The sequence below is a fragment of the Bos indicus genome, chromosome 3 (assembly GCF_029378745.1).
Source record: "Bos indicus isolate NIAB-ARS_2022 breed Sahiwal x Tharparkar chromosome 3, NIAB-ARS_B.indTharparkar_mat_pri_1.0, whole genome shotgun sequence".
Lineage (NCBI taxonomy): Eukaryota > Metazoa > Chordata > Mammalia > Artiodactyla > Bovidae > Bos > Bos indicus.
The window spans coordinates 24,104,418-24,128,064 of NC_091762.1; the positions used below are offsets into that span (position 1 = coordinate 24,104,418).

At 43.7% G+C, this 23,647-nt stretch overlaps 1 protein-coding gene across 5 annotated transcripts in view; it reads right to left on the reverse strand.

The window, feature by feature from the left end:
* Window positions 1–244: 244 nt before the first annotated feature.
* The window catches only part of HAO2 (hydroxyacid oxidase 2), a 37,944-nt gene continuing 14,541 nt past the window's right edge, over window positions 245–23,647 (reverse strand). For 2 of the 5 annotated variants that reach the window (XM_019956714.2, XM_019956715.2), the window contains 7 exons: window positions 23,016–23,154; window positions 20,909–21,060; window positions 18,765–19,048; window positions 17,131–17,340; window positions 12,662–12,820; window positions 12,024–12,093; window positions 6,954–8,281 (listed from right to left, as the gene is read on the reverse strand). In XM_019956714.2, coding sequence (XP_019812273.2) covers window positions 8,226–8,281; window positions 12,024–12,093; window positions 12,662–12,820; window positions 17,131–17,340; window positions 18,765–19,048; window positions 20,909–21,060; window positions 23,016–23,146 — 1,062 coding nt within the window. In that variant the 5' untranslated portion in view covers window positions 23,147–23,154 and the 3' untranslated portion in view covers window positions 6,954–8,225. Of the gene's footprint in view, window positions 1,155–2,114; window positions 2,249–2,652; window positions 2,754–6,953; window positions 8,282–12,023; window positions 12,094–12,661; window positions 12,821–17,130; window positions 17,341–18,764; window positions 19,049–20,908; window positions 21,066–22,951; window positions 23,155–23,647 lie in introns of those variants that run through there. The other 3 variants (XR_011565712.1, XM_019956717.2, XM_019956718.2) reach the window with 3 other exon arrangements.

Sequence of the window (23,647 nt, forward strand, 5' to 3'; positions counted from 1 at the left end):
TAAGGTCTGTGATAGGGAAAGTGTTTTCTAGTCCTATGGTTAGTCTTAGTCTTTTGGTGAGCCTGTAACCATGGACTGTGAATTTCACCAGTGCTTCTTGGTCCCTCCTTGCCCCCTTAAGTGGGACCGGGTGGCTAGAGGGGGCTGGAGTTGGGTATTTCCCATCTCCCAAATTGGTTTCAAAAAACTAAGATCATGGCATCCGGTCCTATCACTTCATGGCAAATATATAAGGAAACAGTGGAAACAGTGACACACTTTATTTTCTTGGGCTCCGAAATCACTGCAGATGGTGACTGCAGCCATGAAATTAAAAGACACTTGCTCCTCGGAAGAAAAGCTATGGCAAACCTAGATAGCATATTAAAAAGCAGAGACATTACTTTGCCAATAAAGGTCCACCTAGTCAAAGCTACGGTTTTTCCAGTAATCCTGTATGGGTGTGAGAGTTGGACCATAAAGAAGACTGAGCGCCAAAGAATTGATGCTTTTGAGTTGTGTTGTTGGAGAAGACTCTTGAGAGTCCCTTGGACTGCAAGGAGATCAAACCAGTTCGTCCTAAAGGAAATCATCCCTGAATATTCATTGGAAGGACTGATGCTGAAGCTGAAGTGCCAATACTTTGGCCACCTGATGCGAAGAGCTGACTCATTAGAAAAGACTCTGGTGCTGGGAAAGGTTGAAGGCAGGAGGAGAAGGGGACGACAGAGAATGAGATGGTTGGATGGCATCACCAACTCAATGGACATGAGTTTGAGCAAGCTCTGAGAAATGGTGTTGGACAGGGAAGTCTGGTGTGCTGCAGTCCATGAGGTCACCAAGAGTCAGACATGACTGAGAGATTGAACAACAACAACAATTTGGTTAGGTTGTGATAAAATCCTAGTCCGTGAGGGTCTGGTAAAGTGGTTTCTCTTGAGGGCATGCTCATGTTCAGTCACCCAGTCATGTCCAACTCTTTGCGACCCCCATGGACTATAGTCTGCCAGGCTCCTCTGTCTGTGGGATTAAATCAGCAAGAATACTGGAGTGTTTTGCCATTTCTTCCTCCAGGGTATCTTCCTGACCTAGGGATCCAGCCACATCTCCTGGGCTCCTCCATTGGCAGGTTCTTTACCACTGCGCCATCTGGGAAGTCCCTCTTGAGGGCAGGCCTAGATAAGAACAGAACATACTATTGGGACTTCCCTGGTGGTCTAGTGGCTAAGACTCCAGGCTCCCAATGAAAGGGGCCCAGGTTTGATCCCTGGTCAGGGAACTAGATCCTACATGCCGCAACTACGACCCACTGCAGCCAAATAAATAAATAATAAATATTAAAAAAAAAAAAAAAAAAGAACAGAATTCACCGGAGTACTTCAAAATGGTTACTCCCCCCTCCCAGTGGAAGCTCTGTGGGATTTTTCTCTGGTATTCACTGTGAGAACCTAGTAGAGCTCCTGTTGGTAAAACAAAAGTATGGGGCAGAGTCTCCCCTGACTGTTTCCGCCTGGATTTTGAATTCTCAGATTTGTCCACTATGAGCCTCCAGCTATTCATCAGTTACAGTTCAGGTTTTCTAATGTCAGGGCTGGTTTTCATGGAGGCTTCTGCTCATGGATTTCTGCTCAGACAAATTATAGTTCTCTGTATCTGTTAGTTCTTCCAATCTGAGGGGCAGTGGTGTGCCCTGTGACTTCATTTTTCTGAAGGAACTAGAGGAGCTGTCGATGTTTCAGTTTGTTCAACATTTTGCTTGTTTTTGGGATGGACTAGCAACTTCCAAGCTCCCTATATCTTATATTGGGAATCAGAAGTCCCCTATAGTGTTTAATTTTCACAGTGAGAATCCAAGGAGATTGGTATTATTATTTAGTAGAAGAAGCAAAAGATGTTTTGGGTCTTGCTAAGAGTCTTGAAGATAGTAGAGTCAGAATCTGAATCCAGATAGCCTGACCTTGGAGTGACTCAAAAGCTTATCCTCTTTATCAGAACACATTTCTTTTACATACTCAGTGTTCTGTTCAATTGTTGAAACTTTCTAGTGGGGAGGATTTCTCTGCCTTCTTTACAAATGCATTCTAGTGTGTGACATCTTTGGGCTTCCCAAGTAGCGCTCATGGGAAAGAACCCACCTGCAATGCAGGAAACATAAGAGATGCAGATTCAGTCCTTGGGTTGGGAAGATCCACTGAAGGAGGGCATGGCAACCCACTCCAGTATTCTTGCCTGGAGAATTCCATGGACAGAGGAGTCTGGTGGGCTACGTCTGTAGGGTCGCAAAGAGTTGGACACAACTGAAGAGAGTGAATACGCAGGCACATGGGACATCTTTAGAGGCCAAGAAGTGCCTTCTGATGTTTCATATGTATCCCTCCATGTAACTGAGGCCATTCTGTTGTCCACACTTCTGGTTCATTGGACACTCTCTTTATAACATCTTTGCCCATATCCCTTTGAATCTTAGATCCATCCCTCTGAGTCCAGAAGGAAAAGCAACTCAAAAAATAACACATACATGTGTCCAGGACCAAAAAAGAGTACAGTTATCACCCAAGTAGAAGTGCCCAGGGAGAACTTACATCAGATTCTCTCATAAAGTAAGCTAACTCCATTATCTGCACACCAAATTACCTTCATGCCATATGCTATTATGATTTATTTCTCTCTTACCCCAAACTGGATGACTCAGTCAAGATCCCAGCGGTGATTTCAGGACAGAAGAGACTTCCTGGCCATCATGCCTACTTAGAAGGGGTAGTAGACAGCATACCCTGTAATAAGTACAGTTATTACAGAGAAACTTGGCTAATTTTACTGCATGTTCATCAGCCAGCAAGATAATCTTAGCATGAAAATAAAAAATTTGATTTATGAGGTTGTGGTGAGGTGGCTAGGGAAGTGGATGTTCTCTTACCAGTGATTTCTCTGGTGTCAAACCTTACTGTCAAGGCTGCCTATTTATTCTTTTAGACCACAAAGGACAGTGTGGTACTGTGATATTCTCATTTGGCTTCTGACATAAGAGAATCATGAGACCAGAGTCACAGACTTAACACAAATTGGAAGAGACTTCAACAAGTGGTATCTGAGGCATAGTTCTGTGATCTATAAGTGGAATTCTAGAGAGTGAATTTCTAGAAAGTGCACTAAGCCCCAGGGGATGCGATGCCGAGTCGTAATGGGCAACAGGGATATGAGGGCTGAGGAACAGGGCAGAGAAGAGCAAAGTCCATCTAGACATGATGTGGCTGGGCTGTCCAGTTCTCTCAGGAGTCTGTCCAAAGCCTATCTACTGTCAGAGTCCATGTTCTTCGGGACCCTTGTGTAAGAAATTATTTTTTAGACTTTAATCTCTTTAGTTGGTTGAGCACTTAATGGAGAAAGCCTACATCTATCTAGTAAAACTAAAATATGAGTGCAGTGAAGGTCTCTCCTTTCTCATTTATTGGTCAAGAACTGATGCCTATGAGCATGCTTGGTTTCTCAGTCACGTTCAACACTTTGCAACCCCAGGTTCCTCTGTCCATGGGATTATCCCGGCAAGAATACTGGAGTGGGTTGCCATTTCCCCCTCCTGGGGATATTCCCAAACCAGGGATAGAACCCTCATCTCCTGCATTGGCAGGTGGATTCTTTACAACTGAGCCACCCGGGAAGCCCCGCAAGGACTGATACAGTCAATTTAAATTTGTGTTCAGAGTCCCCAAAGCTCTTGTCTGAAAACTCTCTCTTTACTACCTGTCCTGGAGGTCAGTGTGCTACACAGAACAGGCATACTTAATGGGCCATTAGGTCCTGTAGCATCCTAGGTCACAAGCACAAATGTTTTACGCTTTCTCTTGCTTTTCTGTTCTCTCATGTCTTTGGTCTTGGCTCTGTGAACTAAAGTAAAAAAAATTCCAGAAGATTCCCGCAGCAGTGTGGGAATTAGTCTGCACTGTGACCACCCCTGCAGCATAACCCTTTTAGGTCCTGTGAACCTTCCACATGTTTCTTCTCCAATCTGTGTGTTGAGGGCCTTCTTCAAACCCATGGTCATTTAGGCCTCCTGTCCCGCAGCTGTGCAACGGTGATTGCTGTGTCAGCCAGGCAGGTGCCCTTGGACATGGACCTTCCTTGGTATGTCCCTAAACTTTGAGCACAAGCACCTATTCTTGCTGCCAAATTAAGACCCCCTCTTGGCCTCAAACTGACCATGAGCCTGACAATGTAGGAGCCAATTTTAACTTTTAATTGAATAAAAAGATAGGGTCTAGCACAAGGGTCACAGTCAATTACCTTTTTCCTTTTAAAACCCATTAACAATGCCATCTAACTCACTCTCCTGGGCCTCTTTTCAAAGACCACAATTCTATAAAGAGGTTACTGCTCTTTCAGTATTCTAACTACAGTAACTTTCCTTTCCTTCTTTATTCTGGTTCATCTGTTCTGCCCTGTCTGATAGATAGGGAGTATGATTTTTGTTGGGGAATATTTTATGTGGATAGCTCTCTGTCCAGAGTCCAAATTTCCACAGTTATGTCATAAAGATATAGTAGATGTACAAAAAATAGAGCTATTTCAGTCATTGCTGATCTGCCCTTTAAAGATCTTTTATTCAGAGAAGAATCAAAGGAATCGATGATTTGGGAGTCTGGGTGTTCACATCTCCTGTATTCTGGGTTCTAAATAAACCCCAGTATAAGCAAACAAGATTCTCTAATGCCACCATAGTTTAATTTCTCTTTACAAATATGTAGGTGGCATATACTCCATACCTTTGGGTAGGCAGATGGTTAGAGCATCAAGAGTTATGATCAGGGAGGCTACCACAGGACTGCTTTCTCTTTCCGTGTTTCCCATGCTATCTAATGTTCCCTTGATCTTGCTTATATGCAATAAGCTGGGCAACAGAGGACTTTTGTTAAGGCAGGAGTTCATGCAGAAAAGTGTCGGCCTAGGAATGATAGGAGACTTTCTGAGTCTGTTGGCTTAGATTGTGATTGATTCAGCTTCTTTCTGTTGCTAACTAACTGTATTCCCTCTGGGACCACTATATTTCTCCGTATGTGGCAACACAATTTGATCCAGCTTTTTCTTTTTGGATTAATTCATTTAACACATATTTACTGAAAGCTTTCTATGGAGCTGGGCCTGGTTCATGCTCTGGGAATGAAGAGGTGACCACAGCTGATAAAGGGTGCTGTGGTAGTGCAGATGAGCAATAAACAAAGGATAAGTTAATTGCCAATTGTATTAAGTGCTGGGAGGGGAAAACACAGGGTGATGTGATGAGTAAAGGAGAGACTATTCTAGATGGGATTGTCAGGGAACTCTCATCTGATTGGGGTGGTGACACTTAAGTGTAGTTAGTCGCTCAGTCTTGTCTGACTCTTTACAACCCCATGGACTGTAGCCTGCCAGACTCCTCAGTCCATGGGATTCTCCAGGCAAGAGTACTAGAGTGGGTTGCCATTCACTTCTTCAGGGAAATCTTCCCAACTTGAATCTTGCCAACCCAAGGATTGAACTCAGATCTCCTGGATTGAAGGCAGATTACCATCTGAGCTAAGCTGAGATCTAACTATAGGGAAAGAGCCATTCATGGGAAGAGGATGGGGAAGGACATTTTATGTAGAGGGAATAACAAGGATGAAAGTCCAGAGTTTTACTTATTTAAGAAACAGAGATGCAGATGTAGAGAACGGACTTGTGGGCACAGAGGGGGAAGAAGGTGGGATGAACTGAGAGAGCAGCACTGAAATATATACATTACCATGTGTAAAACAGACAGCTAGTGGGAAGTTGCTATATAGCACAGGGAGCTCAGCCTTGTGCTCAGTGATGACCTAGATGAGTGGGATGGGGTGGGAGTGGGTGGGAGGGAGGTTCAAGAGGGAGGGGATATGAGTATATTTATAGCTGATTCACTTTGTCATGGAGCAGAAACCAACCATTGTGAAGTGATTATCCTCCAATTAGAAATAATAAAAAGAAAGGAATAGAAAGGACGCATTTTGGCTAAGGCATGATGAGGGAAGGGGAGAGTGAAGGCTGAGGGAAGAACCAGATCATGCAATCTCCTGGAGAGCTGATGCTCAGTGTAGAACTGATACTGAATGGAATAGGAAGCCATAGAAAAGCCTTAAGCAGGTGAGGTATAGCATTTGCCTATCAGAGATCATGGCATCCAGTCCCATCATTTCATGACAGATAGATAGGGAAACAATGGAAACAGTGACACACTTTATTTTCTTGGGCTCCAAAATCACTGCAGGTGGTGACTGCAGCCATGAAATTAAAAGACACTTGCTCCTTGAAAGAAAAGCTATGACAAACCTAGACGGTGTATTAAAAAGCAGAGACATTACTTTGCCAACAAAGTTTTGTCTAGTCAAAGCTATGGTTTTTCCAGTAGTCACGTATGGGTATGAGAGTTGGGCCATAAAGAAACCTGAGCACCAAAGAACTGATGCTTTCAAACTATGTTGTTGGAGAAAACTCTTGAGTGTCCCTTGGACTGCAAGGAAATCAAACCAGTCATTCCTAAAGGAAATCAGTCCTGAATAATCATTAGAGGGACTGATGCTGAGGCTGAAGCTCCAATACTTTGGCCACCTGATACGAAGAGCCCATTCATTAGAAAAGACCCCGATGCTGGGAAAGATTGAAAGCATGAGAAGGGGACAACAGAGAATGAGATGGTTGGATGGCATCACCAACTTAATGGACACCAACTCAATGGACACAAACTTAATGGACATCATCAACTCAATGGACTCCAACTCAATGGAGTTTGAGCAAGCTCTGGGAGTTGGTGATGGACAAGGAAGGCTGGGATGCTGCAGTCCATGGGGTTGCAAAGAGTAAGGCATGACTGAGCGACTGAATTAGGCTCTAAACTAGCAGGATTTGCTTGTACTTAAAAAAGTCAATGACTGTTGTATAGGAAACAGTCTATAACAAGGACCAAGATAGAACATGAACACCAGTTATGAAATTATCAATATTTATTTAGGATATCGGGAATTTATCCTTAACTTCCTTAATGTCTTCAAGTGTCAGATCTTATTTAGCCAAGCGCCCCTGCTCTAGAAGTCTATTCTTGCTGACTGCTGGTCTGGGGAGTTTTTACTCTGATAGGGCATTTATTCATTTTCCCATCTCTCCTTTCACCCTTTTCAGTCCATCCACTCATCTATCCATCCTACAAATGTTTATTGAGATGCTGCTATATGCCAAACCCAGTACCAAGCATATAGTTTCTTGCTCAGAGACATGTAAAGTCTATTTATGGAGAGAGACCAATAAACATAACACATTATAATAAGGATTGTAATAGTATAATGTGCAAAGCACAATAGGAAACCTTTAGCAAGTAGCCAGGTAAGAATAGGTGATATTTGAACAAGATCTTAAAAGATAAATAGGAATTTGCCCAATAATAATCATAAAAGCTAATAGCTCTTTATTTTTTAAGAGGGATTTTTTCAAGTTTTATTTATGTATTTTAATTTTTGGCCACATCCTGCAGCATGTGGGAACTTAATTCCCCCACCATAGCTTGAATCCACACCCCCTATATTAGAAGGTGAAGTCTTAACCACTGGACCACCATGGAAGTCCAAAAACTACTCTTTCTTAAACTTAGGGGCTAAGCATTGTGCTCTGAACTTTATGTATGGTATCTCCCTCAATCTTTCTCCCAACCTAATAGGGTAGGTATTATAAACCTCATTTTATACACAAAGACATGGAAGAACAGAGATCAAAAAACATTCCCAAGTCTCACAGCTTGTCAGTAACAGACCTGGCAATCCTGTGTCTGTATGACTCCAAAGCTTATGTTTTTAACTATATTATTTCTCTGTTGTCTACAGATAGGAGTATGATTTTTGTTGAGGAATATTTTATAGGTATAGCTCTTCTGTTCTTGGGTACAGATTTCCATAGTTATTTCATAGAAACATAGTATATTCAAATAGTTGTAATCACTAGTTATTTCAGCCATTGCTGATCTGCTCTTTTAAGATCTCTGCTTTCAGAGGAGGATTTCAGGCAAGACAGCAACATATACAAGGCGGTGAGGCAAAGAAGGGCATTGGCATATTTGAGGAAGATGAGGGATTTGGGGTGGAGTGGTTGAGGGTGCAGGGATAAACTGCTGGCCAGGATGGGACTGAGGCAAGAGGGCATCACACACCCTATGATTTTGTCTTCCTCCTATGGGCAAACTCTGCAGTCAGGCCATCGGCTGTCTTTCTTTACAACCTGGAGAACTGGATCAGGTCCTGATTGATCTCAGCAACCGATCGGCAACCTAAAAAAAAACAAAAAAAACAAAATGTAGTTTAAAAGCTCATTTCTCTGAAACCCCAGTCACCACCCCACCATGGGGATAGAAACAAGCCTTGACCCTTGCCCTCACCCTGATAAAATGTTATATATACAGAACATATCACGTAATTCTGATTACATTGGGAATTGTTTTGTGAGCCTGTGCTTGTGTCCTCTTTGAAAACAGCCATGGCAAAATGGGATGGTAAAAAACATAAAAGCAGTATTTCAGCCTTTTGAAAAGTCAGTTTGTGTGCAGTGAATACCCCTGACTACTGAACCACCAGGGAAGCCCCTGGTGTTGATGATAGGTGACAGGAACGGCAGGTGAGGGATGCGTAAATAACTCATAAAATGAACTAAGTCAGCAGAAGCAGGAATTTGGAGCCAGAGGTGCTCTCATCAGAAGTGACAATGATTTTGACAGCTCTGGGTTTCCACGGGGCAGACAGAATTGTGCAGCTTTGGAGAGGGTAGACTTCCTCAAGGAGTGCAGAGATGCCAGAATAGAAACTGCTGATACACTGTAGTAGAAATAAATATTTAAACTATGCAAAAATGTCTCAGTAGTTGCATCGAAGTGTGTGATACCATTTTGAGACACTTTGAAGCATCCCGTGTAAGCCCTTGTTCTACTTATCAGCATGAGCTCAGCAGATGGAGTCTTGGTCCACATGGTACCAGGGACACTGCCTTGTTCTTGGTAGAGGTTCACTAAAGGTTTAACAATGAATTCATAATTACAAGGTACTCATGTTTTTTTCATTACTGTAAATTAGGAGGATATTCACACTAAAACACTTTGGCTAAATTAAAACAGAGTGGGTAGTTTCGAGCAATAAAACTCAAGAAGATTCAGCCCCTATTGAATCTTCTGTTTCAGCCCCTGTCCCTTACAAGAGATGAGACCTAAGTGAGGTCTATGTACACATGATTTATATGTGCACAGTTTTGTTTTCCAAGACAAATTGGGATTGTAACGTTCCTATATGTACAGTTTTGGCATGTGGTCTCACAATTAGGAAAAGATGATTTCTAAGCTTATTTTGATTTCACATGCAAATAGGGTTCTCTTCTCAGGGCTGAGATGTCACAAGGTTACAGAGGAAAAATGTCACACATCTCCACGAGGTTTAGGATAGAGAAGTCATATTGACTGATCACCTCCTGGGTGCTGGTTTTGTGTCAAGCATCTTACATGCATTGTGCAGGGAAGGGCTGATCTTGGACTGCAAGGAGATCCAACCAGTCCATCCTAAAGGAGATCAGTCCTGGGTGTTCATTGGAAGGACTGATGTTGAAGCTGAAACTCCAATACTTTGGCCACCTGATGTGAAGAGCTGACTCATTTGAAAAGACCCTGATACTGGGGAAGATTGAGGGCAGGAGGAGAAGGGGACAGCAGAGGATAAGATGGTTGGATGGTATCACTGACTCAATGGACATGGGTGTGGGTGGACTGTGGGAGTTGGTGATGGACAGGGAGGCCTGGCATGCTGTGGTTCATGGGGTCGCAAAGAGTCGGATGCGACTGAGCGACTGAACTGAACTGAATGTGAAACTCTATGGAGTTTCACATTATGATTTTCTATTTGAGTGAGTTCCACTGAAAACACAGCCCTCCTCACCTGAGACCCCCTTCTCCCCAGGGATCAGCTTGGGGAGTCTTTCCTGCGGGACCGATACCCACAGAGAATGCTGAGGGATGTCCTTCAGCCTAGATTTTCTCTTCTTTCCCTTCTTCCCCAAACCCTCCTGCCTATCCCACATTTAGTTGTTGATTAGTCATTTTTCTCTGCATTTAAACAATACATTCTCATTGGAGAACAATTAGAAGGAAAGAAATATAAAAAGTTAGGCATAAAAGTATTCATCATCCTGTTTTCTCTTTCTTTTTTTTCCTGACCCCATTTAAGAAGAGGGCTCTCTACCCTTTATTTCAGAAAAAGATTTTCCAGTCTCTATTTCCATCCCAGTGGTTGTTAAGTATAAACTTTTGGTGGAATAAAAAAGCTTTGTTATTGTGAATTCCCCCTCCAGGCTTCTGTTTTAAAAGGTCAGACATAATGTCACAAAGACAGGAGAAAATATTTGGGGGAGCAACAGAAGTCACCTCAATCTCTCGGAACCTGCAGAAACTCATAGATCTTTCCATCTCTCTCTCCCTCCCAAGGGCAAAAGACATCAACATGATATCTGTTCACACTTGTGCCCTCCTCGCCCTCATGGGAGAGACTTGGTAACCTTGGGTTATTTATTGACTTATCTTCATAGGCTTTGGCCCCAGATGGAGAGTCCTGGTCCATGATGCCTTAATCCACTCCCCCAGTTTTTTTTCCTATTAATCTACTCAGTTGAAAGGGACTGGCATTAATGCTGGTCTAAGTTTTCTAGCTTAAACTACTTAAGCCCAAAAGGCTGAGTTCACAGCCCCAGTGAACACTATGTAGCTTGGATGCTAAGTACAAGATACTTGTCTAGATAGCTGATGAAAACCAGACTAGAAAAGACCTGGACACCTTGCCTTGTGCCTGGCAGATGGCAGACACTTGGTAGCATCATCTGTGGAAATAAGTCAATGGCACAAAAACGACTCCACTTCAGATCTCTGGATTCATTATTTTGTTACTTCTGGAGGAAGTTCCTATTATCACCAAATTTTAGAATTGAGGCATGAATGGAGGTCTTATTTGGGTTTTATCTTGTCTGCCTCTCACATTACAATCTATTACCATCTACAGCAGACAAAGACAGTCAGAGACAGAGCTACCGATGACTGGCATTTGGGCAGGCTAATTTTCTATGAGACAGCTCCAAGCATTTTAGAACATTTAGCATCCTTGATCCCTGAGTACTGAACACCTCCAACACCAACCCTGCATCATTGTGCCAGTGAGAAAAAAGGATAAGCCACCCCCCACCCCCAAACTAAATGATTCTGAAGAAGGAAGTTACCATCATTATCTGAGAACCACTATTTCACAGGATCACTGGATTCCAGTGATCACATGGATTTGCTGAACACATGTAAGTTTTTATGAACACTGCTTTATAGTTACCTCGTTTATGCCTGATACCTGCCTGTGTGTAACTCTGAGACGTTCAAGTTTGTCTTGTTGCCTGTGGTTACTCAGGATGATGTTTTTCCTTCTCTCTGTTCTGTCATCCTGCTTGCTTCCACCTTTACAGTTCCTCCATGCTTTCCCTGTGACTTAATTTCCCTACTCTTAACAATCCATGAATCTTACTTAAAGATCACCCCAAGAACTACATCTGACAAGTTTGATGGGATCTGAGCAGGCCAAAGTGAGATGGGACCCTCTTTACCACAATCTGAAATTGCACTTGCTTTTGTGGCAGAGGTATCACATTCTGAATTTGTGCTTAACTGGCTCAGATGGTAGAGAGTCCGCCTGTAATGCAGGAGACCCAGGTTCAATCCCTGGGTCGGGAAGATCCCCTGGAGAAGGAAATAGCTGCCCACTCCAACGTTCTTGCCTGGGAAATCCCACGGACAGAGGAACCTGGCAGGTTTACAGTCCCCAGGGTCACAAAGAGTCAGACACGACTGAGAGACTAACACTTTCATTTCACTTTGTCTCAGGGATTTCCTCTGTGCTCTCTCTGGGTTTGGGAGAGGCAAATGAGAAGGAAGGGCCCGAGCTTCTGTTCTTTAGACAGCCTGCTTTTAGCTCTGAGTTAGGAAAAGCATGGTAAAAACTTACCTGTCAGGGTCATGGAAGTGTGGAATTCATTTTTTAAAATGTCCAAAACTTCCTTAACACCATGTTCACCCTGCTCACAAGACAGAGAAAAGAGGAGACTCAAAGTGGCATGAAGGAACATCCTGACCACAGGCTGAGTTTCAATACTAAGTGAGGGGACTTCCCTGGCGGTCCATGCTGTCAATGCAGGGGGCATGGGTTTCATCCTTGGTCAGGAAACTCGATCCCATACACCTTGACTAAGAGTTCGTGTGCCTCCTCTAAAGAACCCATATGTCGCAACAAAACTGAGGATCCTGCGTGATGCAACTAAGGCCTGGTGCAGCAAAGTAAATAAACATTAAAAAATACTTCTAAGTGAGCTCAGAGCTGTGGTGGGGCGGATGGGGGCTATCTGTGAAATTTGAACTATGTTGGGAATAAAGGAAAGCAAAGAGTAAAAAGGTGGGGCTGAGAGCTCTTGAAAATTTACAACATGCTGTGGAAGAAGTGTGGAGGGGCAGGTGAGGTGTCACTGTCCTTCAGGATCTGTGGCACCTCCAAAAACTGGTTAAACTTGGGGGTTAAACCACAGAAGCACGTGGAAACAAATGAGAAGTGGGGTGCCTTCCGGTTGGTTTTCATTTTACCACTCTCACCTTGTAGGCAAGACCCCACAGAATGGGTCTCCCCACAAAAACGCACTTAGCCCCGAGGGCTAGAGCCTTCAGCACATCGTTGCCAGTCCGGATCCCACCATCCAGGTACACTTCAACCTTCCCTTTCACAGCGGCCACCACTTCTGTCAGGGCATCGATCTGAAAACAAGAGACAAGTGTGGCTCAGAGACTTCCTTTTGGACTCTCAGGGTGTCACGGGACAGCACTGCCCCCCAGGTTTGGCTGGCTCCAGGAGGTCTAAGCTGGGGCAATGCCTCAGGCTTCTATGCTTGAGGCTGCAGATGCTGTCAAAGCAGGGTAGCTACATTCCCAAGGCCCAGGGACTCTTTCTAGGCTACCCGCTCCTGCCCTTTCCTGCTCCACCAGAGTTCAGGTGTTTACAGCTTGGAAGAAATTCTTGGTATTTCTTAACATCCCCAAGGGGGCATTTTTCCATTTGTAGTGTTCGCTTTTGTGTGCTGAGTCACTCAGTCGTGTCTGACTCTTTACTGCCCCGTGACTGTAGCCCTCCAGGCTCCTCTGTCCATGGGATTTTCCAGGCAAGAATACTGGAGCAGGTTGCCATGCCCTCCTCCAGGGGATGTTCCCAACCCAGGGACTGAACCCAGGTTCCTTGTTTTTCCTGCATTGGCAGGGAGATTCTTTAGCAGTAGTGCCACCTGTTCTTTTTATTTCATTTTATTTTTTACAAACATTTATATTGGGGTATAGCCAGGTAGCAATGTGGTAGTTTCAAGTAGACAGCAGAAGGATTCAGGCATACATATACATGTATCCACTCACCCCCAAACTCCCCTCCCATCCAGGCTGCACACAATGTTTTAATCTTCTTCTTTTTAAAGGACATTTTGACTTTTGATTCTCTTCCACTTTCTCTGCTTCTAAGGTGGCACAATTAGAAATGTTCTCCATTGCTAAGGCCCTAAGTCTTTTTGGCAAAATAAATGCGATTAACCGTGACCCTAGTGTCTGAACCACAGCCTGTTCCATGTAACTGGGCTGTAACTTATTCCTGACACAACACATCTGAGCAACTTGTTCCTGACTCCCTTACGGGGTATCTGAGACACGGGAGAGAAAGGCAGTGGTAACATTGTAAGAGCTTGGTTGAAGCCTTAGAAAGACAAAACAAAAACACCTGATCACTCTGGCTGCCTCTCTCAACTGGATCTTTTCTCCCACCTTTTTTTCTCTTTCATTCCCAGCTGTGTGGTCAACAGCCCTGTCGAAATAAGGTGCCCCAGACTGAGCTATGTTCCTGGGCACCTCCAAGTCTGTAAGGAGGGGTGATGGCAGAGTCTGGGGGGAGGGTCCTGAAGGAAAAGTTTCTGGAACTGCCTCAGGGCTCCTGTTCTGTCTCTTTGAGGAATAACTGAAGAGGAGGAGTAGAATCTGCAGCGGAAGGAGTCGATTGAATTCTGCCTGAATGAGATCCTTTGGTGAGACCAAGCAGAGTATGAAATCAGGGAGGAAAGAGCTTTGTACTTTCCAAGTGGGTGGGGGAGAATTGAACATTTTGTTAACCTACATGTAAAGACTGGAGAGAATGTGCATCAAAATCGGTATTTTTACAGTCCCACCATGGTACTATGTGAAACATTTCTACAGAAGGCTCAATAGCTGTGGCACTCGGGCTTAGTTGCTTTGTGGCCTGTGGGATCTTCCTGATCCAGGGATCAAACCCACGTCTCCTGAATGGGCATGCTGTGAGAAAGAAAGAAATGTACTCATGCAAACTCTTCTGCCCTGTGCACTCAGTTGCTCAGTTGTGTCCAGCTCTTTGCAACCCCATAAATCGCACCCTGCCAGCCTCCTCTGTCCATGGGGATTCTCCAAGCAAGTATACTGGAATGGGTAGCCATGCCCTTCTCCAGGGGATTTTCCCAACCCAGGGATTCAACCCAGGTCCCCCGCATTGCAGGGGGATTCTTTACTGTCTGGGCTACCAGGAAAGCCCTTCTAGTGAGCCACATTGGACAATGGAACTGAGAGTAGTTTAAGAAGCACAGTAGGGGGTGAATTTCAGCCTGCGGTTCACTCAGTATGGCTTGAGAGTTAACTTTTGATAAGCCACAATAGGGCATTCATTAGAGTCTTCTGGGGCCAAAGCTAGCTTTCCCCTGGTTCTGGAAGGAAGCACAGGAGTGTTAGATATGAAACATTACAGAGATGGACTATCACTGAGACAGTCACACCCCTCACAAGGAGGGACTGGGTTGAGAAGAGTGAGCAACTTACCCCAGGCACAAAATTTAAAGGGTGTCAAAAATATAAATAATATTTGAATACAATGTTTATAAAAATCAAATGGCAAACTTTGACCTGCAAGCTGGGGGCTTGTTTTTATAAATAAAACTTTATTGGAACCAGGGCCAGGTTACAGTGAAATGAGTGAGGCAACATTATGCAAGTGCAGGATCAGATCCTATCTCTGTTAAAACTGTTGCTATTCACTGTGGATTTTTTCTGCATTAATTTTCATCTTTCAAATGGTGCATGAAACTATTATTCCTAATTCAGTTTTTTTTGGCATCTTCTTGAATTTTGAGCCAAGGGTGGGTCTTTCACTAGCCTCCCACTAATCTTGGTACTGTCCCTGGATGATCTTGGGTTTGGCTGTTAGGTCAGATGGCCTGGGAGAACAGCATGTTGATCAGTGTGATGGGGCAGAAGAAACTCTTTTTGTTCTGGCACCTTCCTTCCTCACTGCTCATTCTTTTTTGAGGAAGTGCAGTGTGAAAATTAGTGGGCCATTTATCCCCACTCCTCTCTCAGAACTCCCTGAGGGAGCAAGACTAGCTAAACTGATTAATGAGAGACAGCCAATTACGTAATGTTTTATTAGAGTTATTTCAAAAGTCAGTATTCTACCCTGTTTGCTGCTGGTTGGTGAGGGGCTCTTTGCTTTCTGTTCTTATTGTCAGCACAGTTGGGTCAGCTCAGAACCTGCTATGCTCTGCACACTCTATTTTGTCAATTACTGGATACGTGAGAGATGGCTTTATGGGTATCCTTGATGGAGTTGGGTGAGAGAGCTCAGCGCATGTTCTGAAGACCTACATTCTCCTAAAGTCTTAGGTCAAGAGTTGGGATGGGAAGTAGAAGGCTTGACCATTCCCTGTAGTTCAACCCATGCTTGTTTGCTATGAGGTAGAACCTGGTAGAGAGGAGGAGGCCAGTGATTGGCATTTGAAACCTCCAAGTTTCATAAACCTTGAAATGTATAAACTGGCTGGTTAGCTTTTTCTATTTCCTGTAATTCTTTTTAAAGGAGAAATTGAGAATGTGCTAAAGATTTCAGGATGGTCACTGATGTATTGTTTAAAAGAGTGAACCCTTGGAAGCAATCCAGATGTTAAACAATAGGAAGGTGGTCATATAAATTGTCCATTCATACTATACACCATTAAAAACAAAAGCGAATTTATTGAAGTAAAATGATGCTCTTGATATATTGATAAATGAAGAGAAGAAAATTGCACAATATCATATATAGTTTTCAAACCTAAAATGTTACATTTACATTAAGTTGATTACCAAACTATTGTCATTAATAATAATGATTTTTATCTTAATTCTTTTTGTTTAGATATATTTTACAATTTACTTGCAGTGAATATGTCCTACTTAAAAGACCAAAAAAAAAAAAAAAAAAAAAAACCCTTAAGAGGAAAAAAACTCACTTCCATTTCTCAGAATGAGTCAAGCAGCATAGAAGAATCCCTTGAAAAATACAAGCTATCAGTCTCCATGAAATCAATGAACTTCCTTTAAAAATTCTTTCTCTGCCTCCCTCCTTTTCATTTTCTTTCCCCAGACTCCATCTCTAATGGACAAATTCATAAGCTAGGGGAAAATTTAGACTGTCTTGGATTTTTAGCAAAAGATTCATAGAGCATTTTAAGTTTTACTGTGAAAGTTATTTATTAGCTTAAGTGAGGCACCATTTCTTCCTGGGATGTGTCATATGAGAAAATATGAGGTTCCAATCCATGCAGACAGGCAAGCTTCCAGCTGAATGCTTCTTCCAGAAGGCAGGTGACCACTATGCCTTGGGAACAACTCTTCTATCAAATTTCACCTTAACCACTTATTAACTGTGTAAACTCACAAGTTACTTAACATCTCTACATCTTACAGTATCCTCATCTGTTAAGTAGGGATAATAATGCAGGACTGTTGTGCGCTTTAGAGATGACATATGTTGAGTTTGTAAGAATAGCCTGGCACACACTAGACTATTATTAATGATTAAAAGTCCTTCATATATATATACACGCATATAACCTTCATATATATATATACACACATATAACCAACATAGTCGGTTAGGGAGAGGGGAACGAGCACCAAATATCACAGAGTGCCTTGCTGTGGACACACATACAAATGCATGTGCACACACACAGCACTTACAGACACACCCACTCTGAAGTCATTCTACTTACTGAAGCAGGAACCTCATCAAGCTGCCTCCCACCATGGTTGGAAACAATGATGCCATGGACATTGTGCTTCACAGCTAACTCTGCGTCCTCTTTTGTCAAGATCCCCTTAAGGATGATGGGCAATCGAGTCATGCTTTGAAACCAGGAGAGATCTTCCCAGCAGATGGATGGGTCAATTGGGGACATTTGGAAATAAGGCATTACATTTCCCTGTGGGGAATAAGAGAACCTTAGCCTTGAATTCCTTTGAGACTCTCATTCCAAAGACGAGGCACATTTGAAAAGCCGCCATTTGTAAGCTTGAAAAGAGGAACCATAAAAGCCAACACTACGTCTAGCTCCTTTCCAAACAAAACTTTTGTTAAAGAATTTCTACTCCCATTGCTTATTTGTTAACCATTACTTGTGTCCCTGCTCAATAATTTTTCTAAGACCTGGGAACACAAAAACAAATGAGACACAGTCCTTACTTTCAACCCCCCCCCCCCACATCTCAGAGTTTATTAAGTGAGATAGATAAGCAAAAACATTTATAGGCCAATGTGATTGTTGTGACTGAGATATGTACAAGGTAACAATAACTAAGCAAGACTTCAATAATCTTAAGTCAGTATTGCGTGCCTGCTCAGTCATGTCAATTCTTTGTGACCCTCTGAACTGTAGCCTGCCAGGCTCCTCTCTCCATGGAATTTCCCAGGCAAGAATACTGGAGTGGGTTGTCATTCCCTTTTCCAGTGGCTCTTCCCCATCCAAGTATCAAACTCATATCTCCTGTGTCTCCTGCATTGGCAGGCAGATTCTTTACCACTGAGTCATTTGGGAAGCCCATATTTATCTTTGCTCACCATGTGAATCAAATATCTATAGGCCCCAAGGTATCCCTGGAATCTGAGCTAAGATACCAGAAACCCTCAAGGCCAATTTGTGGCTAAAGGGTAGAACTATTGAGTCACTTGGCTGGATATCGCAGCTGCTCATTGGCTGAAAAGGCTGGTATCATTATTTCTAATGCAGTCAAGGGATTCCAACTTTACCACAGCTTTCTCTCTCTGGGACACTTCATCCCATTGGACTAAAGGATTTTAATGGACGAAGTGCCTTTGTAGTCACCTTGTTCAAAAAACTACACTGTAGCTCTCTGGTGCCCCATGGATGAGTTCCAGGTGTGCAGAGATACTGCTGCCCAGTTTTCAAGGCAGTCCTGCTCCATAGGCATTCACCTTGAATAGGAGCATCTTTTTCACATGGTCCATTTATCTATGTATGATCGTTTTCTAAGTGTGCCATAAAGTAGAAAATGTTGGAAGAAACTTTTACTCTTCTGTCTCATGAAAAAAAAAACCCAAAAAACTTCTTTCCCTAGCTTTCTTATTTCCTAACATCCAGACCTGCCCAGAACACTTCTGGGGACAGGCTGGCCAGCTCCAGAGGTGAGAACAATTTGTCTTATATTCTGCTTATCTGGAAGTTCTGAGCAGCAGGAACTCCATCTGCTTTTTGAACTGCTGCATCCTTAGTGCCTGGCACAGAACAGGTACAGAACAATGACTTCTTGAGGAAAGAAAGAAGAGAGGAAAGAGGGATGGAAATCTGCCTCGTTACACCTGCCCTCCCGGCTCTGGTATCTTTCCTACCATCTCAGGTGATCCGAGATCTTTCAACAATAACTTCTTCATCAAGTCCACTTGGTTCGTAATGTCATTTCGTCTGTTGCCAACTTTGGGTACATCCACAGTGATGACCAGAGCTTTGAAACCCAGGGATTCCACCTTTTGGATCATCTGTTTGTTTATCTGCCGGTTCGGGTGCACATACAGTTGGAACCACCTCAGGCCCCTGGGGGCAGCAGCAACGATATCTTCAAGGCTACAGCTGGCATATGTGCTGGTGATGTAGCAGATACTGGCTGCCTGTGCAGCTGTAAAGCAAATGATACAGCTCAGGTTGGAGGGCAGTGACATTCTGAACTGGGGTGAAATGCCCTATAGGTCTGTGTTCCCTCTGGCCAGCTTGCCTGTGAGTGAAGATAAAGCTTGACCTCATTCTTCTTCCCTATCGGGCAGGCATCAGAGGTGTTTGATCAGACTGCCTGGGTCCTCCACTGTATAACTGGTCTTATAAACTCTGTATTCCATTAAAATATTTCAGGCTAGAAATGACATTGAGTCCCCAAAACCATTTCCCAAAACCATTTGAACATGTTGCAGCTTTCAGATAGGAAATGGACATCTTATGAATCCATTAATGAAGCAGAAAGAAACTAAAGAAGGTGAAGGTTGAGAACATAATTCCAAGGAGAAGACTGAGCTTTGCAGTAGAAAAAGCATGCTATCTGGAGGTAGAAGAAAACTAGTTCTACAACTTCTTAGCTGTGTGGCCTTGAGTCTCTTTTTCTTTATCTGTAAAGGGGGAAAATGATAATATCACTCTTATAGGGTTGTTGCAAGATTAAATAGGATACCAGCTATGGTATCCTTTTTTTTTTTTAAAGCTATGAAGTGAGGTACTGTACAAATGCTGGTAATAATGTTGTTGATGATGGTGACGATGCTGACGATGGTGACAATGATGTGCCAATTGCACCTTTCTCATTTCTCATTTTAATCATTTTCAGGGAGGGGATTCCCCAAGAGGTTAATGTCACTACCATTCTACAACTCACAGGTAGAGACTTTGACCTAATCACAATTAATATTTCAGTTCCTAACATCAACAGGAGATAATGCTTTCTCCTGCCTAAAACAACCCAACACCCTCAACCATGAAGATTTAGTAGAGCAGTCATATTCATACAGGGTATTCATATTTTAACTCAGCCAAATTTGTTCCTAACCAGATGGATGTCACTTTAGCTCTAGTATCCTTGGATTCATCACTTCCTATATGACAGAGTCAAAGGAAAAGACCCCAGGGAACCCTTGGGCAACTTGAGAAAAAAAGATTTGGTTTCAGTTGAAGATGACAAATGAATCCCAGGAATATTTTTGCCCCCTGCTCTTCCCTTCTCCTCCCTTCTTGTTTTTTGGTGGTGGCAAATGAGGGAAGAGACTGAGATGGGACTAGGAAGAAGACAAAAGCCAATGGAAAACTTTTTCTCAAATAAGATGATCAAATCAACTGTGGTTTTTCGGTCATTAAGTTGTGTCCAGTTCTTTGCAACCCATGGACTGCAGCACACCAGGTTTCCCTGTTCTTCACTATCATCCTGAGTTTGCTCAAACTCATGTCCACTGAGTCAGTGATACCATCCAACCATCTCATCCTCTGTCATTCCCTTCTCCTCCTGCCTTCAACCTTTCCCAGAGGATAAGAGAAATGGAACATTTGGACGAGAGCACCTGCTAGGACCTCATGTTAGGAGCAAGGTCATGACTTTCTCCTCGTCCTGAATTAAGAGACTCGGCATTTAGCCCCAGCCCTGGCCCACGAGGGCTCAAAGAAAGGCCTCCCCCTGCTGGCCACACTAAGCAGCCCTTACCCCACAGGGCCAGTGCCCCTTTCTTGGCATGGCTTGGTGGGGTTTTCATACTCTCCTATTCATCTGTAGCTCCCTCCCACCCTAACCATTCTTTATAATGGAAAACTGGTATTTCCTCAATCTTAGGTGAAATGATAGGCAAATGTAGCTTTAACTGTTCCTTTTCCTATCCTTGATTCCAACCAGGTTCATGTCCATAAGCGTCTTCCATAGAGAAGCTGGTTGCCCCTGCCCTGAAGGACATGTCTGCACACCTAAAGGGCCTTGGGAGGGGAGCCTCAAGGTGGGGGCAGCTCATACCTCTGGCTGTGCTCATTTCTCCATCAGGCCAGGCGAGGCGGTGGAAACCTGTGGGTGCAATACAAATGGGAGCGCTGATCTCTGCTCCTTGGATGGTGGTCCGCATGTCCACCTTAGACACATCTTTCAGGTACCGGGGACGGAGGCGGATTCTGTGCTGGACAACAAAGAGATGTTCTGTTGGTGGGATCATTCTCCAGCATGAAGGTGCTGCTGGGACCTCTAGATTCCTGGCACAGGTCTAGGACCTCATTGGGTCCCAAGAAATCACTTGTGGGGTCAGTTGGCTGGTGAGGCAGTATAGACAAGCAGGAGGCGCCTTTCTTCTGGAAAGCCTCTCCCAACCCCCTATTCCACATTGACCTGGCCTTCCCTGAACTCCCACTGCACATATAGTCTTTCTGTTCTCTGCCTGCTCAATCAGAGTCTGTGTCTTGGAGCCATGCCTCCATGACCAGACTCTCAGCATGTGGAGGCTTTGATTGATGCATCATAACAAGAACTAGAATGGATATAAATGAGCAGGGCATAGTTCTAGGCTCTTCTCTCTTAGGTTAAACACAAATCTGTGTGTGTGTGTGTGTGTTGCTCAGTAATGTCCAACTCTGTGTGACCCCATGGATATAGCATGCCAAGCTCCTCTGGAAATCTTGCCAAGATTTCCCAGGCAGGAATACTCTGGGGTGGGGGGGTTGCCATTTCCTCCTCCAGGGATCATCATGACCCAGGAAACAAACCCAGGTCTCCTGCATTATAGGCAGATTCTTTACTACCTGAGCCACTAGGGAAGCCCAGACACAAGTCTCTTTAAGGCAAGAAAAGGTCATTGCAAGAGGACAAATCCCAGAGAATTATCACTTTTTTTTTTTTTTGGTTAGAGGCTAATTCATTGAAGATCTGACTTAAACACTACTTTAGAAGAAGGTAGGGAAATTAACAAGTGTTAATTATATGAAACACATTTGTAAGTCCCAACAGAGACTTAGTTAGCTTCGGGGTCCAAAAGTGCTTGTTTTCCACAAAATACTATTATTCCTGTACATAAACTGAGAAAAATTTTTCTGGAAATGCTGATTGTGCGAACTTCCGTCAGAGAGCCTCAGTTACTTTATCTGTGAAATAGGAGTAATAATTCGACTTTCCTAATAGTCTTGTGAAGACACATGAGAGGAAGCAATTAAAGTGCTTAATATAGTGCTCAATAAATATGAAAACACAGAAGATAGGGTTCACCTTGTGTCCCATTTTCCAGTTTTTTTCTGGCCTCAGTATCACAGAGGTCAGCAAACATTTTCTGTAAAGGGTTAGATGGTATATATTTTAGGCTTAGTGCCATGAGGTCTTTGTCACAATTACTTGGCTCTGCTGTTGTAACATCACAGCAACCACTGATAAGATGTAGATGACTGAGCATGGCTGTGTTCTAATAAAATTTTATTTATGGACATTGAAATGGAAATTTCTTTTCATTTTGACATTTTGTAATTCCTCTTTTGGTTTTTGTCAATGATTTAAAAATGAAAAAAAGCACAGCCTTAGCTTGTGGACCATCCAGAAGCAGTGGGCCCGACCTGACCATCCAGAAATAGGCAGTGGGCCTGGCCTGACCTGTTTACTGACCCCTACTTTACCACTGTTGTGGCAGCCCAGCCCTTCTCTCTTGAATCAATCTCCTGCTCTCCCCAAGACTCCTTGGGTCTCCATATTTCCTCCAGCATTGAGCCCTCTCTCCTGTTATACCGCCAAGCTGGAAGTTCAGGCATTCAGGAGGTTTAGGCTTACCCAGCTGGCTTCTCCTCCCCGCCCTGGGGGCTGGAGACCCAGAGACTGTTGCGCTATCTTTTCAAGTGGCAGAGTCAGCATGATCGGCAGAGGGTGGCTAGCTTGTGCTAGTTGTGCAGAGATTAAAGGTCTCTCCACCCATCCTATCCTCAGTTACCCACTCACCTGTGGAGAGAACCCCCCAAATCCCCACCACCAACAAAAGCCCATTACGATGTTTTGAATACTCTGTTCTTTGGAGGCAGAAACCAGGACTGCTACCTTCCAAGGAGCTTTCAACCTGGGCACCTTAGCTTAGCAATAGAAAGGATACGGAAGACCAGACTTTTTAAACGCTGCCATGTTTTCATCCCGCGTGCAGCAGTCATCAGCTCCTCCTTCGATAAAATCCCAGGTGGACTTAGATAGGTGCTCCCGAGCATGCTCCCGAAAGTCTGTCAAACACACCAAGGGCATTTCTGGACCTTTAAAGGAAAAACCAAAACCAACCAAACAAAACTCAATGCGAATTCTTCAGATAGTTGAGGCGGGTGAAGGGGTAGGTGTGGACTATAGCACAGAGCTGTTTGGATTCAACGTGAACCCCCGTGTAATCTTCATCCACAAGGAGGGGCTGCCAGACAGGCTGATTCCCAGACTGAGAGCAGGGAGTCGTGCTGCCCTCCTCTGCTCTCCCAGCCCCGGCTCCCACTCCTGGTTGTTGGGTCTCCTCACTATCCCTCAGGTCTGTCCCCTTGTTTCTAGGCCTGCTGCCTCAGATCTTATTGAGGCCCCACCACCTCTTATAAGAATATTATGAAAATTTCTTATCTCTTAGTTTCCATCTTGTCTCCCTCCAGCTGCCGGGGACCTTTCTAAAATGCAAGTCTGGCCATGGCTGTTGGCTTTCGAGTGCCCATAGCGTGGCATTTGCACCTTTCTAGGACCTGGCTCCTGACACCAGCTTAATTTCTTGGT